The sequence below is a fragment of the Danio rerio genome, chromosome 14 (genome assembly GCF_049306965.1).
Source record: "Danio rerio strain Tuebingen ecotype United States chromosome 14, GRCz12tu, whole genome shotgun sequence".
Classification (NCBI taxonomy): Eukaryota; Metazoa; Chordata; class Actinopteri; order Cypriniformes; family Danionidae; genus Danio; species Danio rerio.
The window spans coordinates 41,037,873-41,060,566 of NC_133189.1; the positions used below are offsets into that span (position 1 = coordinate 41,037,873).

Below are 22,694 nucleotides of genomic sequence, written 5' to 3' on the forward strand. Positions count from 1 at the left end.
CAAAAAGTGGACGTTTTTGTATTTATTTGCCTCAATTTATGAGGTTAAAATACTGCATTTCAGTTACATTTTAGGCCCTAATTTGTGCTGGAGTATTTTGTTGAATGGTTATCATTACCGCTTTTGACTTCCTACATTTTTGTCAAAGTGTTTATCATACCATCTTTTTGTTTACAAAATTGCATGTTTCTTTACAAATGTGCATTTAAACTATAAGTCATTACAGTTTCAAATATAATATAATAAGATTAGAATTTTAGAAATCTAAAAAAAAAGAAAAAATACTTATTTTTTAAATGCTAATTTATTATAATCCATCATAAAAAAAACTAACAAAAACAATAAAAAATAAGCAAATCTAATAAAAAAATTAAAAAATTTGCAAAAAAATACAAAAAATAAAAATTAGCAATCTGTTAATACTTGAATACTTCAATCTGTTAAAACTTGTTTTAAATTAAAAACTGTAGCCTATAAAAACTGGCCAGCTTATTTCCTCAATCAGAATTTGTCAATTTAAAAAATAAATGTCTGCTTTTATTGGTTATTTTGTTGGTTATTCTTCTTAAAGCCTTCTTCCATTGGTTATTTTCACAATTTATGAAGGCATGCTGTCAAAGATGGGACAAATGAGCTCATATAGAGGCCACGTTAAAATGGTGATAATCATTTTAAAAATGAGTATCCTTACTTATAAGGAAACACTTTTGCTATATGGACCATATACTTTCCCTATTTAAATGATCAAAAATACTGTTACAATGTGAGAGCAGGAGGGGTAAAGAGTATTTTCAAGGAACAGCTGCTCTTAATTTATAGTTTTTATTTTTCTTTATAACAAACACATTTCACCAAATATAGGTATTAACTGATTCTGGATTAGTAACGGTTCTCCTAGTAATACTATATTGTTTTTAAAAAGCATGTAAACAACAAGTTTCAGAAATGTCATTTTTTTACGTCATGACGTCTGCAGTTACGAGTCATTGGCGCATGCGTATTTGCGCAGATTTAAATTACTGATCTGGCGGGCTCAGCTCAGCGACTGCTCACTTCTCGTTGGGTTTTGGGATGCTAGCGATCTTTTTAATATCAGATTATATTTTGCTTTTTAGTTTGCTTGTAAAGACACTTAACTACAGCAGGTCGTGATGGTCGAAGGTCCAGGATGCACTTTGAACGGAGAGAAGATTCGTGCAAGAGTTCAAAAGAGACAGAAAGTTTTACACATACAAGGAAACGAAACCAAAACAACAGTAAGTTTAGAGCATGGTAACGTAGCTAAGCTGATGATACAGATCAATGATATGCATCTGGATGTTACGTGTTTTCTTTCTTTCAGTCAGATGACGGCAGCAGAAGCTCTTTCCAGAGTTTTAAGGGCGGTGAGTTCACAGGTGTGGAGACTCTGGGGAAAGAGCTCTTCATGTATTTTGGAGTCAGAGCTCTGAGGTGAGTAGAAAACACACATTAGTTCATCTCTGCTGTGTGTTTAAAAATTATCATTTTATGTCGTGATTTGTTGATTGTCATGGTCTAACGGAGTTTCTCCATCAGGGAGAGTGATTTTCGTTTTTTTGGCTTGCTTCCCAGAGCCCTGTTTAAATCTGAAAGACACCAAAGTCATGAAAATCATGTTATGATTGGCAATACAGGGCTGATTGTAAAAAAGGCATATAAAGGGTAACAGTATAGAAATGAGGAAAATTAAATATAGCACTATGAATATTAATCTAATGAAAGCGTATGTAAATACACTCACCGGCCACTTTATTAGGTACAACTGCTCGTAAACGCAAATTTCTAATCAGCCAATCACATGACAGCAATTCAATGCATGTAGGCATGGTCAAGACGATCTGCTGCTGTTCAAACCTAGCATCAGAATGGGGAAGAAAGGTGTTTTAAGTGACTTTTAACGTGGCATGGTTGTTTGTGTCAGGCGGGCTGGTCTAAGTATTTCAAAAACTGCTGATCTACTGGGATTTTCACACACAACCATCTCTAGGGTTTACAGAGAATGCTCTGAAAAAGTTATGGGCATGCAAATCCTTTGTTGATGTCAAAGGAGAAGGGCCATACTGGAAAGGCAACAGTAACTTCAATACTGTCTGTAGCCACTCGTTACAACCAAGATATGCTGAAGAGCATCTCTTAATGCACAACACATCTAACCTTGAGGCGGATTAGCTACAGCAGCAGAAGACCACACCGGTTGCCACTCCTGTCAGCTAAGAACAGGAAACTGAGGCTATAATTCACACAGGCTTACCAAAATTGGACAATAGAAGATTGGAAATGTGTTGGTCTGGTCTGATGAGTCTCAATTACTGCTGCAACATTTAGATGGTAGGGTCAGAATTTGGCATCAACAATGTGAAATCATGGATCCATCCTTCAGGTGGTGGTAGTGTAATGGTGTCAGGGATATTTTCTTGGCACACTTTGGGCCATCTTCTGATGGCTGTGTCCAGCAGGATAACACACCATGTCATAAAGCGCAATCATCTTAGGGTGCTTTCACACCTGTGAATCGATTCAGTTGTTCCGAAACATCGATTACAATTGTTACATTGTTGCTCTTTGCCCTTGGAGCGGTTCGTTTTCACACTGCAAAGTTTCTAATCGGACCAAAAGAGCTAAAACAAGTCACGTGCGAGTAAACTCTCTTCACATTGGTCAGAGTGTCAGGGTTTATTTTGCAGCGGCCCGCTAAGCTGTCAGGAGAGGTGGTGGTTTGGTGGTGATTGACAGGGTGCGCGCGCGCGTCGTGTCTGAGGAGAGACGTGGTGGGGAGGGGTGAGAAGGGTGCGCGACGATGCCTATTTGAGGACCGGGAGGGAGACGTGAGATTACCGGGAGATCATCACTCGTTTGCGGGCATCCGGAGACTCGCGAAACTTCCCGCCCTACTCATAATTTTCTCTTCATATAACCGTAAGCCTATTACATATTCATAAAACACAGTGATATAATCGCGCTCGGATCGGATCGCTTTCTCACTGCAATCGAACCGCTCCAGGGTTCGTTTCAATCGAGCCGAGACCACCTCATTCAAGCGATCTCGGAGCGATTACTTTGGCGCAGAACAGAGCGCGATTGCCCTGTTCACATATGCCAAACGAACCGTGCTAACTGGGCAAACGAGATGTGTTCCGAAACAAAAGTGTAGGTGTGAAAGCACCCTTAAACTGTTCTTGAACATGAAAATAAGTTCACTGTACTCACTGTAATCAAAAGGCCTCCACAGTCACCAGGTCTCAATCCAATACAGCACCTTTGGAATGTGGTGCAAATCTGCAGCAACTGTGATGCTGTCATGTCAATATGGACCAAAATCTCTGAGGAATATTTCCAGTAGCTTGTTGAATCTATGCCACGAAGGATGAGGACTGTATTTAAGGCAAAAGTGGGTCCAACCCAGTACTAGTAAGATGTACCTAATAAAGTGGCCGGTGATTGTATATAAATGAATAAGTAATTAGCAAAATCTTGCTATACATTAAATACAAAAGTTCTTGTTGAGAAATTGGTAAAAGCTAGGAGTTTAAAGGATGGTGGCAAAGTGTAAATATTTAAAATGACAGCCTTTTGGGGATGTGCTGGGATTATTTTTTAAATATCTTATCAGATAGTCATAAGTTCTGCTATTTCACTATTGCAAAAAAATGTGTGCGTGATGGAATGGAATACAGGGTTTTTAAGACTTTCAGAACTTCAGAATTATTAATACCTGCTACAGTATATTAGGTAACTGCCTTCATTTTTGTTATGTTGTGCTCTGCAATGTGTCATTAGCTAGATTCTCTTTGTGACTGATTTCTGAGCTGACTTTGCTCACTAGCAAGCAGGAGAGATTAGCAGCAGTATGTCCTTTGAGAGTAACTGTCTGCGTGATTGATAATATGGCAGATGTTACTAGCTAATATCTTTCATCTGGGGCTCAAAGTGCTGTTTTGAAACTAAGTGATTGTTATTTGACATTCAAATGCAAATTTATACTGTCTGTCTGTCTGTCTGTCTGTCTTTCTCTGAAGTGTATGTTGCAGTGCATGCATTTTTTCCCTGTGTACTTCACATGAAGGCTTTCATAGCTCTATTTAGAAATCATTTTATTTTGGATTGATTGTGGGGATTTTGTTAGGAAGTACATATGCAGACAATTACTAAATTATAAGCATAGACAAATAGAGCAAAGATGCAAATGAAATAAACAGTGCTTTAAGGAATAGTTCAAAAATCCAAAAATAAATAAAAATTCCTCACAAATCAGTGGAATGTCAGAAACTGGTAACCATTTCCATAGTGTTAGTGTCTTCTATGTATGTCAATAGTTATTGGTTTCTAACATCTTTTTGGTATTCAAAAAAAAAAAAAAAAAATGAAACAAACAAATAGGGGTTTAAATTTGCTTGAAGTTATGTAAATGCCGAGTAAACGTAATTTTTTTTGGTGAACTATAAGCTGTAATGAGCAATTCACTGCAAATGTCAACCTTGCAGTGAAAAAAAACGTTTTTACCGAAACAGCGAAAGCCTATCAAAGTGTTTTTGTGTAGACTTGTATTTTACTGCAAAAATGTTCAAAAATGTCTGCCTGACATTTGTCTCTGCTTGTCAGACAATGTCTCTGTTTTCAAACAATTATATTTGATTTACCAAAGTAACACAAGTGCCAATTTCAAATTTGTCACATCTATAACAGAGAGACGTCACATCCAGAACAAAGCTTTTCTCTCATAAGTGCAAAAATATTAAACAAAATCAAACATTTTTGTTCTATAGTGAGTCTTTTTGGTTATATTGAAAATATAAAATGTTAATGTATTTTTCTCAACCCATAACTCTGTGGTTTGTAGTTTTGAAAAATATGAACATGGTTCACTATTATGTTTATGTTAATTTATACAGGGTTCAACGCTAAGGACTTTTTGTACTGGTCCGATCATGCCAGAAAAAAGAAAGAGAAAAGTTAATAGCTATTTTTAGCCACATATTTTAGATAATGTGTCAAAAATGTCTGTGAATCTAGATTGTCAATATTTTTAAAAATGTTAATAAATGTAAAATGAGCAAAATTTTGAGCGTTATGCAAAAAAAAAAAAATCAGTATAGAAAATTTACAGGTATTTGATTGCAGTTCGAAATTATTTAACAAAAAAGGTAGTTGACTTGTCAAACTGATGGCAAATTTGTGCAAAACATCACTTTTCTATTTTTCCCCAACTGTTCCCACTTAAATGTCTGCTTCCAAGACGTTAGAGACACAGACATTTTCTTTTAGCCTTATAATGTGATGTTGCCGCCATGTTGCCATTTCTTCGCTGTACTGGTTGTTACCAGGTTACGGAAAAGAATTGCATGCTCAACATCAAATCAGTTAAGAGGAACCAAAAAACAATATGATGTTTACGATATCACAGAGAGGTAGCATTTAAAGAATTGAAAGCACAACTTAAATATGCACACAATTTATAAATAGTCGCAGACAAATTAAACTTAAGTGACAAAGCAGCACTGTCCCAATCAAGCCAGTAATGATCCTATCTACTGTCCCAAGCGTCTCTCATGCTGGCCCTAGGCCATCGGGCAGTCCTTATTGTTGAGCCCTGTTATACTTTCTCTGTGAATTAATGTTTTAATTTTTTATTGCAAATGTCAAATCCATAACAGTGGAATTGCTCTAATGTTGGAGTTATGAAGGATGATTTAAACTTGCTAGGCATGTTAAATAGTGGCACATGCACATAATAAATCTTATCAATGTTACAGATGAACTAAACTTTGCAGTTAATCTTCAAACCTGGTCAACTATGATCCTTAAATGACATCATGCATCCATGAATGTGACGATTACAAATGCGCACATCACAATGTCAATGCTGAAAAGATTATATCAAGTGTCCCTACTCACTTCATGTATGTTTTGGTTTAGATTACACTTCGGCATGAATGGCTCTATGAGGATAAACCCTCTTAAGAAAGACTTGAATGGAAAGCCTCCAGTCCTTGTTATTCAGCTTACCAACGATGCCATTTGTTTCTTTGACACAACTGTGGAAATCAGGTAAAATTCCTTTTAATAGCTCAGACTATCAATATTCGTGATATAAATGTTAGATTAAATCCCGGATCCGGTTGCGTCATCGTTGAAAGTCTTTCCAAGTCATGCATTTTATCCTAATGTGCAATCTTCATGAGGTCAGCTCATCAAGTCGGCAACTTCCCAACCTCAGAAACGGGGGATTAAATTCCAGACTATCCTAATTCGCCATGATCCAGACAGTCTGAACTCTTTTTCTTTTTTACACTGAACCTTCAAAGATTCTGACTCCTCAGGGGAAGTGTAATTCTGTTTGCCTCTCCTAGACTCTCAGAGGACTGTGAGCAGAAAGTAAGAGCCATGGAGGCTCTCGATATCTGTTCGCCCAAGTTTAGTTTCTCTCGGGCGGTGGAAGCTGTGAAGACGGAGAGAGCGAGGATGCTGTGTGATGTTCTGTTGGATCAGACTGTCCTGCCTGGTGTTGGAAACATAATTAAAAATGAAGCGCTTTTTGATAGTGGCCTTAACCCAGCTGTCAAGGTACACTTTGTTTGTGCTTTACCAACACAAAAGAGTCAGTTTGTCTGAGAGATGTTACAGTTCAATGGATGCTTTCTTTTACTTTATTTAAAATAATTCTTTAAGCTATTTTTGTATTCTGTGCTTTTTAAGGTCAGTCAGTTGACAGACGAACAAGTTCATCATCTTGTGAAGATGACGCGAGACTTCACTCTTCTGTTTTATAAGGTGCTTAAATCTCTACATTTTTCTGGTCAGTAATTTTTACCTTTTCTGTCACATTTGAGTTCTATTTCTGTTTCTGAAACAGTGTAGAAAGAATGGGTCTCCACTTTACAAGCATTACAAGGTGTACAAACGTCCAAACTGTGGCCAGTGTAGCGGAACTGTCACTGTCTGTCGACTGGGAGACAACGGCAGGATGACATACTACTGTCAGCGCTGTCAAACTGGTGATCCGAGTGAAGTGAACATCAGGTGAGATGCACCTCCACTCATAGCTCAAATCATCAATCGCTTTGCCAAAATAAAGTAAAATGTTATTACGTTTAATTATTACCTCTAATATATATGGTAAATAAAAAGTACAGAGAACTAAGAACGAAGTTAATATTGAGATATATTGTGTTACAAATGAATCAGCTGTTTTAAAGTAATTGATTCAGTGAATCACAAATTAAAGTGATAGTTCACACAAAAAATGTTTTTTACTCTCCCTCAAATAATTTCAGACCCTTATGTGTGTTCTTCTTCTTTTGAACACAAAAGAAGACATTTTTAAGAAAGCTAAAAACCTGTAACATCAACTTCTATAGAAGGGAAAAACAAATACTATGAAATTCAATGGTTACAGGTTTCCACTTTTAAGAAACTGTCTTTTGTGTTCAACAGAAGAAAGTCAAACAGGTTTGGAATAAGGGTGTGTAAATTACAGTTTTTTTTTTCATGAACTATCCCATTAAGACTGGCACATACTGCCAACAATCAACTATTGCAGTGTTTCTCATCCACATTCCTGAAGAACCACCAGCTCTGCACATTTTCCATGGCTGCGTCTGAAAACACCTACTACTCAGTAGGTACTGCATTTGAATTTAAATGTACTACTTGAAAAGCATGTTCTATACAGTATGAATGAAACTCGAAGGTACTACATCCACCATTTTGTCATGATCACGTAACCTACCTGCGTCAGTTGCGTTGCTTCAATCACATACATAAATTGTCTTGCGGTGCATCATGGGATAGCATAGTGTCCATTGGATGCACACTTCAGAATCTCGCTGGAAGAATTACGTCATCCGTGTACTTCTCGAATACTGTTTTTCGAATTCTATGAATCTCAGCTCGCATACTGTTTTAAGCAGACTATAGACCTTTTTCTTCATTGATGCATGGAGGGTGCTATAGCAACAAGCGTCTTCCGATAGGATGCTTAGAACTTCCGCTTACAGCATTTACAACTGGTAAATCTTGGTCAGAAAATGGTTGTCAATACTGTTTTAAGTGGCTTACGAAGTGTTTTTGTGATCCACAACTTTGATGCTGAAAGATGTGTTAAAGCCATTAAACGTCTGTCAGATTTAGTTCAGGCGTGAGAAAAAACGTTCTCCTAATTCAGGGTCTGCCATCAGATCGGTGTTCTCGACCTGTCAGCTGTTATACTGTGCTCAGCAGCTCTTCAATGCACACACACGCAATAGTTCACTGCATTATAGAGCAAACCATATTACTGGCATGAAACTTAACAGGCAAGTAACTAGGCGTGGGGTGATAATGGTTTTCAAGGGGTATTTTTTTTTTAGGACAGCAGTATCTTCAGCAGAAAAGATATCCAAAAATTGCATTTTTAAGTTGTAATGAAATCTGTGTTTTTCACCCTAATGAAGACAGCAGAAGTCAATGATTCATTTGAATTATTTAGCCAGACATATTTACTGTTCCAAAATAGTATGCATCTTTCATAAAATAAAATATATTGTTTTCAAAGAGGAAATTTTTTTTTGTTTTTACCCAGGCATTAAAAAAGAGCATATTTTTTAGAGCAGTAATCATGATACCGCGATACTGTGATTATTTTTATCCAAGGTTATCATACCATCAGAATCTTATACCGGCCCATGCCTATACATAACAAAGCCAAGCAATTTCCAAAAAATAAAAGTATGTTACTGATACTCTGCTGCCTGATTTGCTTGTTGATTTTTTTTTTATTTTTTGTGATTGTGTGTCATTTCAAAATGCCACTTTATTTTCACTTTGTGTGCCAGTCTTTCAATCACTTTTTTTAGTGGGACAGTGCGTGTGTCCGTGTGTGTGTGTGTCAAACATTTTGGTGAATTACATTTGTTTGAGTTGGTTATATTTGAAAAATAAGAGAAATTGATGATTTTAGCGATGACAAGGCTCCATTTAAATAGCACAAGATGCCGTCACACGGTAATGGTAACTGACTCGCGAAATGTTGCTTTCATTCTTATTAGATAGCATTATTTAAATGATTAGTCCAGGAGGTGGCGCTGATTGATAGCAGTATTATTTCAAAGATGTTAAAAGCAGGTTAAATATATTAAAACTATTGTTTCAAAGCTGTGTCTATGTGTCTATCCTTACGCATAGACGCAAAGCAAAAGGGGGTGATTTCAGAAGCAGCCCATGTCTCCTTAACCCTACACACCTGATTCAGATCATCAGTTCATCAGCAGAGACCTGTAAGACCTGAAATGGGTGTGACCGAGAAAGAAGACATCCAAAATATTCAGTGCTGGTGACCCCCAGGATTGTGGTTGAGAATCACTGAATTAGTGTAATATTTATGGATGACCGCACAAACACATTCAGCAAAATTCTTTATCAGTATTGAAAACTTCCAGGAGGGCAGCACGTTGGCGCAGTGGATAGCACAATCGCCTTACAGCAAGAAGGTTGCTGGTTCAAGCCCCGGCTGGGTCAGTTGACATTTCTGTGTGGAGTTTGCATGTTCTCCCTGTGTTCGTGTGTTTTTTTTTTTTTTTGGGAACCTCCAGTTTTCCCAAGTCCAAAAACTTGTGGTATAGGTGAATTGGGTAAGCTAAATTTTCCATAGTGTATGTGTGTGAATGTGAATGGATGTTTCCCAGTAATGGGTTGCAGCTAGAAGGGCATCCGCTGCTTAAAACACTCCGCTTGTAGCGACCCTAGATTAATAAAGGGATTAAGCCAAAAAGAAAATGAAAGAAAACTTCCAGGAACTACTGCAGTTTGATTTTTTTTTTCACCCATTGTAGTTTTGTATATGTATACACACATTTACTTTTCACTTTGACAGCAAGCTCCCAACTCGTAATAGTCTGATTGGATGGGTTTATCAAGGAGAAATGAGCAGCAGCGAACATGTGGCCAAACGAGAAGAGGAAGAGTGGGCATGTTCCCTCTGCACTTTAATCAATAGGCCTTTCAACAAGCATTGTGATGCCTGCATGAGCCCTAGGCCAGATGGTAAGCTTTAAATGCAAGTATTAGTACAGAACATTTTTTAAAAATACTTCACATCCAAAAATATCTTTTTATATCTTTCTCTTTTCTCATTTAAAGAGCCCCAAAAGCTGGAACATTCACCTTTGAGTCCAGACCTGATCCGCTACCCCTGCAACAGTTTTAGCAAACCCCTGCAGGAAATAAAGATGAATCGCAGGGCCGCATTTGGGACAACCACTCTAGTGCTAACCAGCCTCAGTGCAAAACCTGACTCTCCTTCAAGTCCTGCCATTAGCCAGGCACACACACCAGAGACAATGAGAGGTCTGAGCACGCACGGCAACTGGCAGCGGAAGAGTCCCAGTAATGGCGTGAGTGGGATGCAATTCAAAGGCAATGAGCCCTATAAGAGAGAATCTCCAACAGACCACAGTCAGCCTAACAAGAGAATGAAAACCACGAATGGAACGTTTTCTGGAGGAAACATAAAGCACATCTCCTCAAGGTAAGCAAGTGTGGTTAGTTTCGCCAGTGATGAGATGTATAAATGAAATACTGCTATTTTATAAGTTAATGTTACCAAAAAAATACTAATTAATTTTATATGATGAAATAATATTATAATTATAATATGAAATTTTTTATGTGGATGTTTTTTTTAAGCCTGTACGATTTTAAGTTATTAATCTGTGTCCTGTCACATTTGCCATTAAATGCATGCAGTGTGTGAGTCATTGTTGCAGAAAGGCTTTAATTAACTCAACAACAAATACATTAAATAATCATTGGGAAAGTTCTTACTGTAGTATTTCACTCAAACGTTATGTGAGATCTGCTTCCTTCATGTCTGTCACTGAGCTATTTATCTAACGCAGCCGAGGTGGAGATTGAGGCATACTCTAACAGGCACATAGGAACGGTGAGCAGGGAGAACTAGCATTAAAGGCACAGGCAACAAAAACAGCTAAAATGTGTTCAAAGTAGAAACTTTTAAAATTCTAAAAGCTATAAATAAATAATCTGAAGGTTGTTTTGAGCTGAAACTTTACAGACACATCCTGGAGACACAAAAGACATCTTAAACCTTGAAAAAGGGATAAAATAGTTGCTCTTTAAACCATTTGGGCACAAGAAATGTAACGTTTGCCACTTTAACGAAGATTAATTGTTTATTTATTTATTACAATGAAGATTACACAGTGTTATTGTACATCTGATTGCAGTTCTATACTTAAATGCAGTTACCTCCACCAAAAACCATAAAGCGTTGGTTTTTATTTTTTATTTTTCATCTTCGCTTTAATTTATTTTGTTTAGTATAATCTATGCAGTTGCAGTTAATATAACCCCCAAATATACAAATGAACCTTCTATGAGGAGATGTTATATACTTTATATATAAATATATATATATACTTTGATTTTATACTAACACATTTATAATTCACCTAAAAATGAAAACTATTATTTACCACCTTAATTTCACCTTTTTTCTCTTAATCATGATGTTGTTTTGGACCCCACTTTATACTGACAAAACCGTTCTTCAAACTATCATCATGTGTATTTGAAGCAAAACAAATTACAGGTTGAAAATCCTGTAATTCATAAAAAAATTTAAGACTGTCTGGCTGAACAATTACTTGAAGCGGTTTGTAAAATAAAAAGCTGGTTTTGTCTAACTGATATTTTGATACAACTTGGCAGGGGCACGCAACAAAGTAATGATGCTTCCCTTCCCACAACCCCCTGCTGCAAAAGCCATCACCGACCATGCACCCAGAGAGTGGTCACTAAGGAAGGAGAAAACAAAGGCAGACAGTTTTACACCTGCTCCCTGCCCCGAGAAACTCAATGTAACTTCTTTGAGGTAAGAAACCTTTTTTTGCATTAAAAGCTTTATAAAGGTATATTTAAGTATTTTGTGTGTTTTTACGAATATGTAATTTAGATTTTTAGGGCAACAGTATCTCCACATCACAAGCCATTGGTCAGGCTACGATTTAGAAAACATCTGAAAAAAAAATCACTTATCAAGCTACTTCCAAGCATGCTATAGAGTTATTGTATAGAGTATTTTTTTACCCTAACATTTTAAAATAGAACATATTTTAGAGCAGCAATCATCAATCATGAACCTATCATACTGTGAATTTTTTTATTATTGTATTTTTTTTCAGGGTTTTCACCTTTAGTATATAGGATAGTAGAGAGTAAAAACAGGAAAGCATAGGGAGCAGAGAGAGAGGAAGGGTTGTGATAGGATCAATCTTGGATCGCCACGAGCACTAACCACTACACCACTGGCGCCAACATCCGTGATATTTTCATCCAAGGTTATCATACCATCAGAAATCTTACATGTGATGACCTTTTATTTGGCCCACAATGCCTTTGACAGAGATTGACATTTCTTATTTAACGAAACCTTGTTTTGTTATTGTTGACTAAAGAAAAAGCTTACTAAAATGACATGTTTTATGATTACAATGTTTTTACAATGTAAATAAGGTCACCTGATGGGTAGAGGAAATTGCATAAGACATCAGCAAGAAAATCAAGGCAGCTTGACGTGTATTTAACATTGAACTCCATTGCGTTATAAATGGGGCCGTTTACAGTATGTTTTTACTGTAAAAAGTTCATTATGAAACTTTATCATTTTTACTGCATTAATACTATTTCAAGTAATATTTAAATTATTTTTAAATATTAGGAAATTACCCACCGCAAAATTAATGAAATACAAGCTGTGTCCCAAATGGCACACATGCACTTACACACTCAAAAGCATAGTATATGTGTAGTGTTGTTCCTAATGAAACACTAATGTTTTTTTTTGTTTTACAAAGTGAAAATTCAAACCATTTCCCAGACAACGTTTGACGGTTGCCAAATTGGTGAAATAAATGACCAAACTACCCAATAATACCTGCCATGAGTATAACCGCATTCACCATCAGGTGGTGGGATAATCACTCCTAGGAGAATTTTGCTTTCACAATCCAAAATAAATTTTGCTTCACTACAAGAGCAAAGCAGCAGCTGTTGAGTGTGTGAAGTGTTCAACATTCCACACTTAATTTTACCATTTGAATAAGTGCATCATTTGGGTATTTAAAGTCCACTTATTATTTTCAGTGAATACACAGTATTTATACTACTAGTGTAATATAGTGCATAAGTATGCAATTTGGGACGCACCTACAGTTTGCTATATTTAACTTTGGCCCAAAACCTTCTATCAAGTTTAGTTGTTGGCCCAAGTTTAACACTTGTGTAAATTTAATATAAAAAGATGAAGTATTGGGTATTGTATTTCCTATTTCCTTAACATTTGGAAACATCTTGAACTTCTGATAAACATGCTTATTGTAGGGTAAGTTTATTACAGGTTAGTCAAACATTCTAACTGTACAGTCAGTTTTATGAATTGTTCTTGCAACTGTTTTCAAATCAACTCGATAACTAATTTGTGGTTTGCAATTGCTTCAATTGTGATTCTTGCAACAGTGGGCAGACCTGCATTTCCCCATGTGTCATCATGGCAAACGGACCGTTATGAAAACCGTTCTGAAACTGGGACCCAATAATGGCCGCAACTTCTACACATGCCCAGTTAAAATGGGCAAGCAGTGTAACTTCTTTCAGTGGGCTGAAAATGGCCCTGGCATCTCAATTCTGCCTGGCTGCTGAGTCCACAGCGTGAGTTGGACATGACATCTTTTCAAATGCATTAAAAAGCTTTTGAAGCTATGTTTGCTTTTTATGTTGAGATGATGAAAACATAAGTGTGTGTTTTGTCATAGTAAATCTGTAATAAAAGATTCTTTTAAAAAACAAATCATTGGCAATTTATTATGGTCTATTTGGAAACATGTAGCAGTTCAAATACAGTATAAAACATCCAAGAGCTTAATCTGATTCGCAGATCCTTCAGAAGATTTAAAAACATTTTAGGAATGTATTTTAAAAAGTGCAAAGTCACTTTGGATCAAAAGGCATATACACTTCAATGATACATGAATCAAATTTACAAGACATAGTATACAAGTATACAACAAAATGGTTGCAATTAAAAGCAGTTCACTGTATGCAACTCGGGCTGGTTTGTCAGTGGGTTGACCACCATGAAGGGAAACTGGCTGAACCCGGGACGCTTGTTACAAGCAGCACCTTTTGACAAAAAAAAAAAAAAAAAAAAGCATTTCATAAATTATATAACTTCATATGCTAAGTCTGAGTAAGAAAAATAATCAAGCTTTAGCATTTACCATAATCACCAGCTGTATTAGCACAAATAACTGCTCCAAAAAAATCTGGGTAATACTTCTTGATTCTGTTAATGGCTGTCCGACAGGCAACAGTGGGTTGTGCTCCATTTCTCATCAGCTCAACAGCTAGAAAACTTGAAACAAAATAATGAATAAAAGTATTTAATATAATAATACACTTCTATTTTTAATTACCCATTGGAATCCTATTATTTGGACCACAAACGGAGATTTATTTCTTAAACTGCTAACAAATTTATATAATCTGATAACTGGATTTCTGTTCTAGAGATAATCAACTTGATGGATAAACTTATTTACTCATTAATTTTCCTTCGGCTTAGTTCCTTGTTTATCAGGGGTCGCCACAACGGTACGAACCGCCAACTATTCCAGCATATTTTATTTTTTATGCAATTGATGCCCTTCCAGCCACAACCTAGTACTGGGAAACTTGATGGAGAAACTACACAGGTAATATATTTCTTGTCATGCTTTCGATTAATCCTGATAATCCTTTTTCTGGGTGGGTGGGAGTGAACTAACCAAGCGGCAACCTCCTGCTCTCTCTCTTGAAGCTAATATGAAAGAAACTGAAACTGCAATTCTTCGAAATTCCACCAGGGCTGGCTTCATAAGGCACATTTCTATTGAGCCCACTGTTAAAATGGCCATTATTACAGCAGAAAAAAAAGGTGTTTACAGCCTGGTACAAAGAACGATTTTGACTCGTATAGCTAATATTACCCTTCAGGACAACTGTGAGGGGGCTGAATTTTTTTTTTTATAACTCATCCATTTTGTTTATATTAAGTTATATTAAGTCTGCATAAATTAGGACGTGGCACTTGAGTGACAGCTAGGTCTTGCTGGTCGCTGTCAGCTCTGCTCAAGCTTCGTCTGCCCTTGTTTGGGAACCCCTGGTTGGAGAGATGACCCAACTTGCCCACTTGTAGCTTCATTTGATCTCTTAAGAAACCTATGGGCGACCACGGATACTGCATCCTTATCTTTTGCAGTCTATGGAACTAACACACTAAATAGTTTCATGAACACACAACCATACAGTATAAAGCCCTATAAAAGAACAACAATATTAGAGAATTTTGTAAAACCACCTCAACCCTTGTGGTCCAAATAGAAACTGCAGCATCAACAGGCTGCAGTAAACAATAGCTATTTGACATGAGCTAAATCTTTAATTCATCAAGGCAGCTCATAAAGATTTTTGTCTGCAGACAGACACTAATAAAATGACATCTCATGAATAATAATTACCTTGGAAGGAAACGCATCATGATGTCTCCGTCTCCTGTGGCAGCCGCTCCACCGACTGTGCTGTCAGCATAAGCCCCGGCTCCAGCCACTGGTGAATCACCTACACGGCTACACATCAGCATGTATACACTTTAGTAAAGCTCTATTGACAAGGGACTGGAAAGCCATTTCTGCTAGTACTGAACAACAGCAAAGCTAAATCTCAGCTGAAGAGATTGTTTTTTCTTCCAGTTTTAAACACTCATGCATTCTGGCTTCAACAGGACACCCGAGACAAACTTTAGTAACCGGTTTGTTGTGCTCACCCTGGTATCTTATGTGTTGCTCCATTGGTGGATGTTGCAGCAGCTACCTGTCCTTTCCTTCCGATCACAACCATACCTAATCAAAATAAACAGTTAGAATGTTAAACTAGGATCATATGCGTCAATGAATTGAATCAAAGCAGCGATTTGCAAGTATGTCCTCAAGGCATGAAGCCCATTTATCGCGCTTTCTTCTCATTATGCAAATTCAAACTAATGAGCTTGGTACTCTGTGGACAAGTCCATGTCTGCTCGCAGAAAAATACATTTGCACCAACAGATTTCTTTGTCTTAAGACTGATCGTTTTTGTCTTACCAGATAACTATTATTTCAAAAGTATTTCAAGCCTTTATGTAACCCCTAATGTTCTACTCTCTTGGCTCTAAGCCGGATTCATATCAGCGCTTCAAAAAATAGGAGATGCATGTATTAGCATGGACAGTAAAAACAGCAGCTGTTGGCATCAATTCCAAGTAGTTTTCTCACTTCTAATAACTGACCTAAACTCTCGCCTCAACCTCACTCCCAACTGGGTCTTAGCAAAGACTATAGAATACACAAGATGTGTCACTCATATAGTTTTGAATAGGGAAAAGTGTAATGGTCAATATGACGAATGAAGCGCCACCACCTAGTACAGGAGCCAATCATAGATCGATATAGACTGATGATTCTCTGGGGGAGGGGCTCAGACCAGACATGACTTACTTTCTGCAGATTTTGTGTTTCGAACGTTTAGAAATGAAAGACAGTATTTGTTTAATTTTATTGGTGATTTATGATATGAATTTTATTTTAAGCTTGGCAAGCAATTTTGGAGAATTTAATGTTTCCCCATTCAAACCGAATGTCCAAGCATGCTGCCTGAGAGCCATTTCAAAGATGACCATCGAGTGAAATTACTTGCCATGAAAGGCACTTTGATCTTAGCACTATAAAGGACTTTTTGCACTAAATGTTTTCATTGGCTGTGTATGAGATCACATGCCTCTCTACTTAAATATTGGTAACAAATGTATGTCTGAAATAAAAGTACTCGTAATAGAGAAGATAAAAGTAACCAGATGATCTACTTCTTCCAGAGGGATTCTAAAATGTGCATGTGGTGGATACTTTACTTTTGTATGAGGCCCAAGAACAATAAATGAGGTCCAAGTACATTCCTGAATGGCTATGAAGTAATACCAATAGGTTATGTGAGAGTAAAATCATAGTAAATGTAGTATGCCCAGAATAAGACTGAGATTTCAAAAGCAGCCTGAAGGCCGAGTCACACTGTGCAAATTTTAAATTTTATTTATTTTTATATGATTGTAGCATGTCAAACTGCAAAAACATGGCACCCATGTCACACTGTAAGATCTCAGCTGTCATAAAGTCAGACTAAAAGACAATGAGCCAAACAGAGTTTGACATCATCCACCCCTGACACTTTCACTATCCTATGTTCTGAAATGATTCCTCGCTGCAAATGTAAACTACGTAAACAATTGTGCACGCGGCATGATTCAATAATAAAACCAGCCAGGAAGGTTTTGACATTTCCCTGCGGTCATTTGACTTATATAAATTCCGAGCTCCTATTGGTTCTTGGATTGACACATCTGTTGTCACACTGCAGGAAAGTGTCTGATATCTTCTGACATTTCCAGAACTTCATAGGAGGAAAAATCTCATGTCAATGAACATGTCAAACGATCAAAGACCACAGATGTTAGCCTAGGATTTCAGGAATCTTTTAGGATTTTCAGATTTGTCTCAGATGACAAAATCATGGCTGAAATCGCAGTGTGAGCAGGGCTTTAGGGTGCTTTGCACCATGACTTTTGGTCCGAACCCCAGGTTCATTTGACGTCAGAGTTAGGTACATTTTAGCTAGTGTAATTGTCTTCTGAACTCGATCGGACACCCACAAACCGTACCCGAGTCGGCCTAAAAGAGATGGTCTGGGGTAAGGTTCTTGCAAACTCTGGTCTGGTTCACTTGTATGAACGCAATCAAACAAAATGGCAGAAGTGAATCGCCGTTTATTCATGTGTGTTTGTGTATCACCAAATGTTACTTTAGTGATAGACAAGACTGACCCAGTGATAACAGTGATGATGTCTGCTTGTCTTTTCCACAAACGACTTCTGCAGACATTGCGCTATGTACTGGAAGTTTTTAATATTTAGATAGATGCAGATAGATGCAAGTCGCTCTCTATACTGTATGTTACCAAAACCAAAAGATTCAGTAAAGGTACAGAATGACCGCGATGTGCATACGTCTTTTCATTTTGGCATTGTGGCTATACACAAAAGCAGCTTGAAGACGCTAGGAAAAAAGATGGTGTGGACAAACCAATCGAGAAAGTGGCAAGGGGGGACAATTGAACCAAGTGTGAAAGCACCCTTAGTTCCTGTGACCATTTCCAGACGTACCCACTTTTTAGCGTGTGGGCCTAACCCAGTCCAACCCAGCAAAATAGGCACTATACCAGTAACAAAGATTATAGGTGCCTGGCCACAGATATTCTATACAAAACACAAGTACCAACTACTTTAAAAGCAATTTGATCAAGAAAAACATGATAGGTCTAAGTATTCCACTAAATCTAGATAACGACACTGTTAATAGCAGTACTCCAATGACACTCATGTCACTTCAGAGTTTGTATTATCAGGACAACTGCCCTAGGGGAAAATTAGCAGCTTTTGAACTGGAGGAACTTTTGATAGTTCTAACATCTACTGATGTAAGTATCCATATTTAATGTGTTCACCCCTCTGAAATTGCAAAAGATTTTAGTTCTAGGAGCATTTTTGATATTGTTGAATACAGTGTTTGATGTTGCTGTTAGATATCTTAAGTCACTTTAAAGTGCAGTAATGGTGAAATTCATGAGAGGCATATGGACAAAAAAATTCAGACAGTTTCTAGCATCAGGCCAGGGGAGTGAGGTTTACTTGAACAACTCCTGCTTTCTGGTCTGTGTTACACTTGGAATAAAAAAGGATTAACATTTACCAATTGTGTCATGAGATCTGGGGTCAAAATTTCCTCTCGGGTGCTTTGGCATCCATTGCTTGGCTTTGGGCTTGTATGGCCCACATGATTTGGAAGGGTCTGGAGAAACATTCTAAAAAGAGAATATGAATACAGAACTGATTATTCTCTAAATTATCCTTTGATCTGAGACGAGGAGTAAGGCTAATTATTTATCTTTTAGAATTGGCTTTACATAGCAACGTTATTGACTTCATGTTGCTGCCTGTTAAGTTTTATCCACCTTTTTTGATTTATTTTTGAAAATTTTAATAACTTAACGAACAACCATAACAGTTTAATCAGAGTATGAAAATACAAAAAATATTAATAATGTATTCAGAGCATTGTTTCCACATATTTCCATAGGGCTTTGATTGTGCCAATAGCAGAATGTGGAATCAACCACTGTATTCTTCCTAAATCTCACTATGCATTATTCATTGGTTGTTTCACGGTGAATATTTTCTATTCTGAGGAAAAAAAAAAAAACTGACTGAAACTTTATTCGTATCTAACCACACAATCTTTTAAAGCTTTGGTACGTTTGAAGTATACTGATATGGTTTATCTGCCATAGATCATCTCCTAAACCCATGTTTGAAGTTGCCAAAGGTGTTTAAGAACTTTAAAGGTAAACCCTGGAGTGATGATTACACAGAAGTTGCTAGTTTTTTTGGGGACTTACCTTTCTATAGTTGGGTTGACAATTCTGCTGCAGCCACTGAGAGAAAATAGCTATTGATTTGTTAGTTGACAAGTCTTCAGACGTGAAGCCCATGTTTTGAGCAAAGATTGTGGCTGCATGAAAAAACAGAAAGAGGGTTTTTTTCTTCAGTTCCACTGTATTTCAAATGGCAAGGGAGTTTTGAACAAAATGAATCAGCTAGTAGAACCGATCTGAAATAAACATTAGATACAGGAAAGAGCAAAAATGGAGCAGAGGGAGGCTTACTCAGCCTTTTTTATTGTAATGTGGATGTTAAGCAGCCACGCATACAGCAAGAAAGCCGTTTAGTACTCAATAATTCCTTTTAATTAAGAGAGCAGATGGAATTAATAAAATGGCACAACACTATGGATGGAATTACAGAATGTAAAGTGCTTTATACTTTAAAATGAATCTGAGCAATGTCTACATACAGAACTCAAACAGGTTATGGAATATCATGGCATTTTAAATGATTAAAATTCAACGCATATGTATTTTTCTTATCCAAATTACAGAAAATCAGGCATTTATGTTTGTTGCTTTAAGTTTAATTTCAATTTATTAAAATTTACATTTTCTACACCGTATTTAAATCACATTGCTTGATGTCTATTGTTATGGTTAGACTATTTTTAGCTCCATTTTATGCCTTACAAGATCATTAACTGCAATTCCCTTAAGTCGAATAGACAGTCACTAGACTGTACCTCTTAATTAAGGCTAATATTTCCAGATAATATCAATCTTAGGAGCTTTAGCTCTGAAATTACCACTTTAAAGTCTGAGTGTTAGAAAGTAGATAACAGAAAAGCTAAATGTAGAGTATTAAAACAACTGTCTATACTAATAGCACTTCACAGCCACACAACCTCAATTTGTTTCCAAAATCGGTGTTAAATTATCCATTGTTGTTCTAATAGTAGATATTAAAGTTTTGCAAAATGACATTCAAGCTAAAAGCACAACAGCCACCTGTTTTTCTGTTAATTTTAGGTAATGGGTATTCAGCTATTTAGTCTGTGAAAAGTCAGGGTTAGCTAAGAGTGGGAACCCTTAACATATAATTTCGAGTTTTAAACTGTTAAAGCGACCTCTTTGAATAAACGTCCTTCCCAATTGATGTAAACACCAACAAGAGCTTTTGACCAGCTACTTGGTGATTATGGACATGGAGACACTTCTTACCCGACTCGCCCACTATGAAGGTGTGCTCTGTGTGTTCCATCACTGCTCGAGCGACACCCACAGCATTTTTGACCCTGCGCAGATCTGCCACTGCTCCTACTTCCATCGTATCTCTGAACATGGAACATACAGTATTCATCTTATTTTGCAGTGCAGAAGTAAGCATATTTTCCGCAATTGTGTTCAATTTTGATTCGTTTCCCATAGCTCGGAATAACCAATGGCAGTAAACGATCAAACTACTTGCACTACAAATCTGTTTAGAACATTTATTTTCTTTTCAGCTAAGTACCTTTATTAATTTTAATAATGCCAACTTATCCAGCATTTGTTTTATGCAGCAGATGCCCTTCCAGTTACAACCTAACACTGGGAATCACCCATACACTCTCATTTATTTACATACACTACGGACAATTTAGTTTATTCAATTCATCTAAAGCGCAAGTCTTTGGACTGTGGGAGAAACTGGAGCACCCGGAGAAAACTCACAACAACATGGGGAGAGCATGCAAACTCCATACAGAAATGCTAACTGACCCAGCTGGGACTTGAAACAGTGACTTTCTTGCTGTAAGGGTATCATGCTACCCACTGGGCTACCGTGAAGCCCTCTGTTCATAACAATAAATAAAAGTGTTATTATTACGATAAAAATTACCAGATTGCAACATCAAATACACGTGCTGCTGAAGATTACAGACACAGATGAGAGGTTATATTTTGTGTTGTTTTGAACCTAAATAAGGACTAAATGTATGCTGTGTGTAGTTTTTCTGTAGTTGGTAACATATCGGAGACTGTAAGGGGCTGTATGTGTTTATATATGTTGCATTTAGTTATTTATTTAATATAATCACAGACGTTACAGAAGGCTAAAAGTTACCACTGTAAATAAGAATGTGTGAAGTGTCACGGTGGTGCAGTGGGTAGCACGATCGCCTCACAGCAAGAAGGTCACTGGTTTGAGCCTTGACTGGGTCAGTTGGCACTACTGTGTGGAGTTTGCATGTTCTCCCCATGTTAGCCTGGGTTTCCTCTGGGTGCCTCCAATTTTCCCCCACAGTCCAAAGACATTTGGTATAGGTGAATTGGGTAGGCTAAATTGTCCGTAGTAAATGTGTGTGATTGGGGAGTGTTTGGGTTCTTCCCAGTGATGGGTTGCAGCTGGAAGGGCATCAGCTGCATAAAAAAATATGCTGGATAAGTTGGCAGTTCATTACCCTGTGGCTACCCCTGATGAATAAAATGATTTTAAATTAATGAATGAATAATACAAAGTTAATATATAATAATAGAGATATTTATTTTACTTGGATTTTTCTTGAATTCTTATTTTATTAATTTCCAATGTGAGTGCGCATACCTGGCAAGTCATACCTATTATATACTAATACAGTATGTGTATATTTATATAATATATCCTTACACTTAACATACACAGTTGCCTACCCATTCATAATCATCGCGTCCAGCGTCGTCTCTCCGCGCTCGTCCGGACTCCCGCCAAAGCCGACGCTCCCATCACACTGCACGAGCTCACAGTACGCACAGCCCCGCTCTACCGCGTCTAGAACCGAGCCACCCTTCTCCAACGCCTTCCAGGCTACAGAAACAAACAACAGACTGCGATTAAACCCAAAACTTCCCTCAGATATAAATCACGGAGGGTTACTGTCTGACCTGCGCCGGCTGCATCCTCAAAGCGCCATGTGTTTATCACCAATGGCAGCGAAGCTTGATTTAGAGGAAGAAAACAAACAATGATAAATAATCGCTGAATCATGATTCATTACTAAATCGACGGGTTCTAGCCTATATCTATTTAATGTATAAAAACATCCTGGTCACATGCTTTTTCATGCACCTATTTACTTCCGTGTTTTGTCACGTGA

The 22,694-nt window shown here is 37.2% G+C and overlaps 2 protein-coding genes across 4 annotated transcripts; one reads left to right on the forward strand and one right to left on the reverse strand.

Moving 5' to 3' along the window:
• Positions 1 to 1,007: 1,007 nt before the first annotated feature.
• On the forward strand, positions 1,008 to 13,861 carry neil3 (nei-like DNA glycosylase 3). 2 transcript variants are annotated; one of them, XM_005157318.5, is made up of 10 exons: positions 1,008 to 1,256; positions 1,343 to 1,452; positions 5,935 to 6,066; positions 6,369 to 6,582; positions 6,715 to 6,789; positions 6,872 to 7,038; positions 9,869 to 10,038; positions 10,135 to 10,522; positions 11,725 to 11,887; positions 13,531 to 13,861. In XM_005157318.5, exons 1-10 carry the CDS (start codon positions 1,152 to 1,154, stop codon positions 13,711 to 13,713), a joined length of 1,707 nt encoding a protein of 568 aa, XP_005157375.2. In that variant the 5' UTR covers positions 1,008 to 1,151; the 3' UTR covers positions 13,714 to 13,861.
• On the reverse strand, positions 13,848 to 22,680 carry aga (aspartylglucosaminidase). 2 transcript variants are annotated; one of them, NM_001110281.1, is given in 9 exon segments: positions 13,865 to 14,193; positions 14,292 to 14,425; positions 15,570 to 15,677; positions 15,875 to 15,950; positions 18,885 to 18,996; positions 19,591 to 19,703; positions 20,800 to 20,912; positions 22,252 to 22,405; positions 22,483 to 22,629. In NM_001110281.1, coding segments are annotated over 9 exon segments (1,014 nt in total). In that variant the 5' UTR covers positions 22,586 to 22,629; the 3' UTR covers positions 13,865 to 14,092.
• Positions 22,681 to 22,694: the final 14 nt, after the last annotated feature.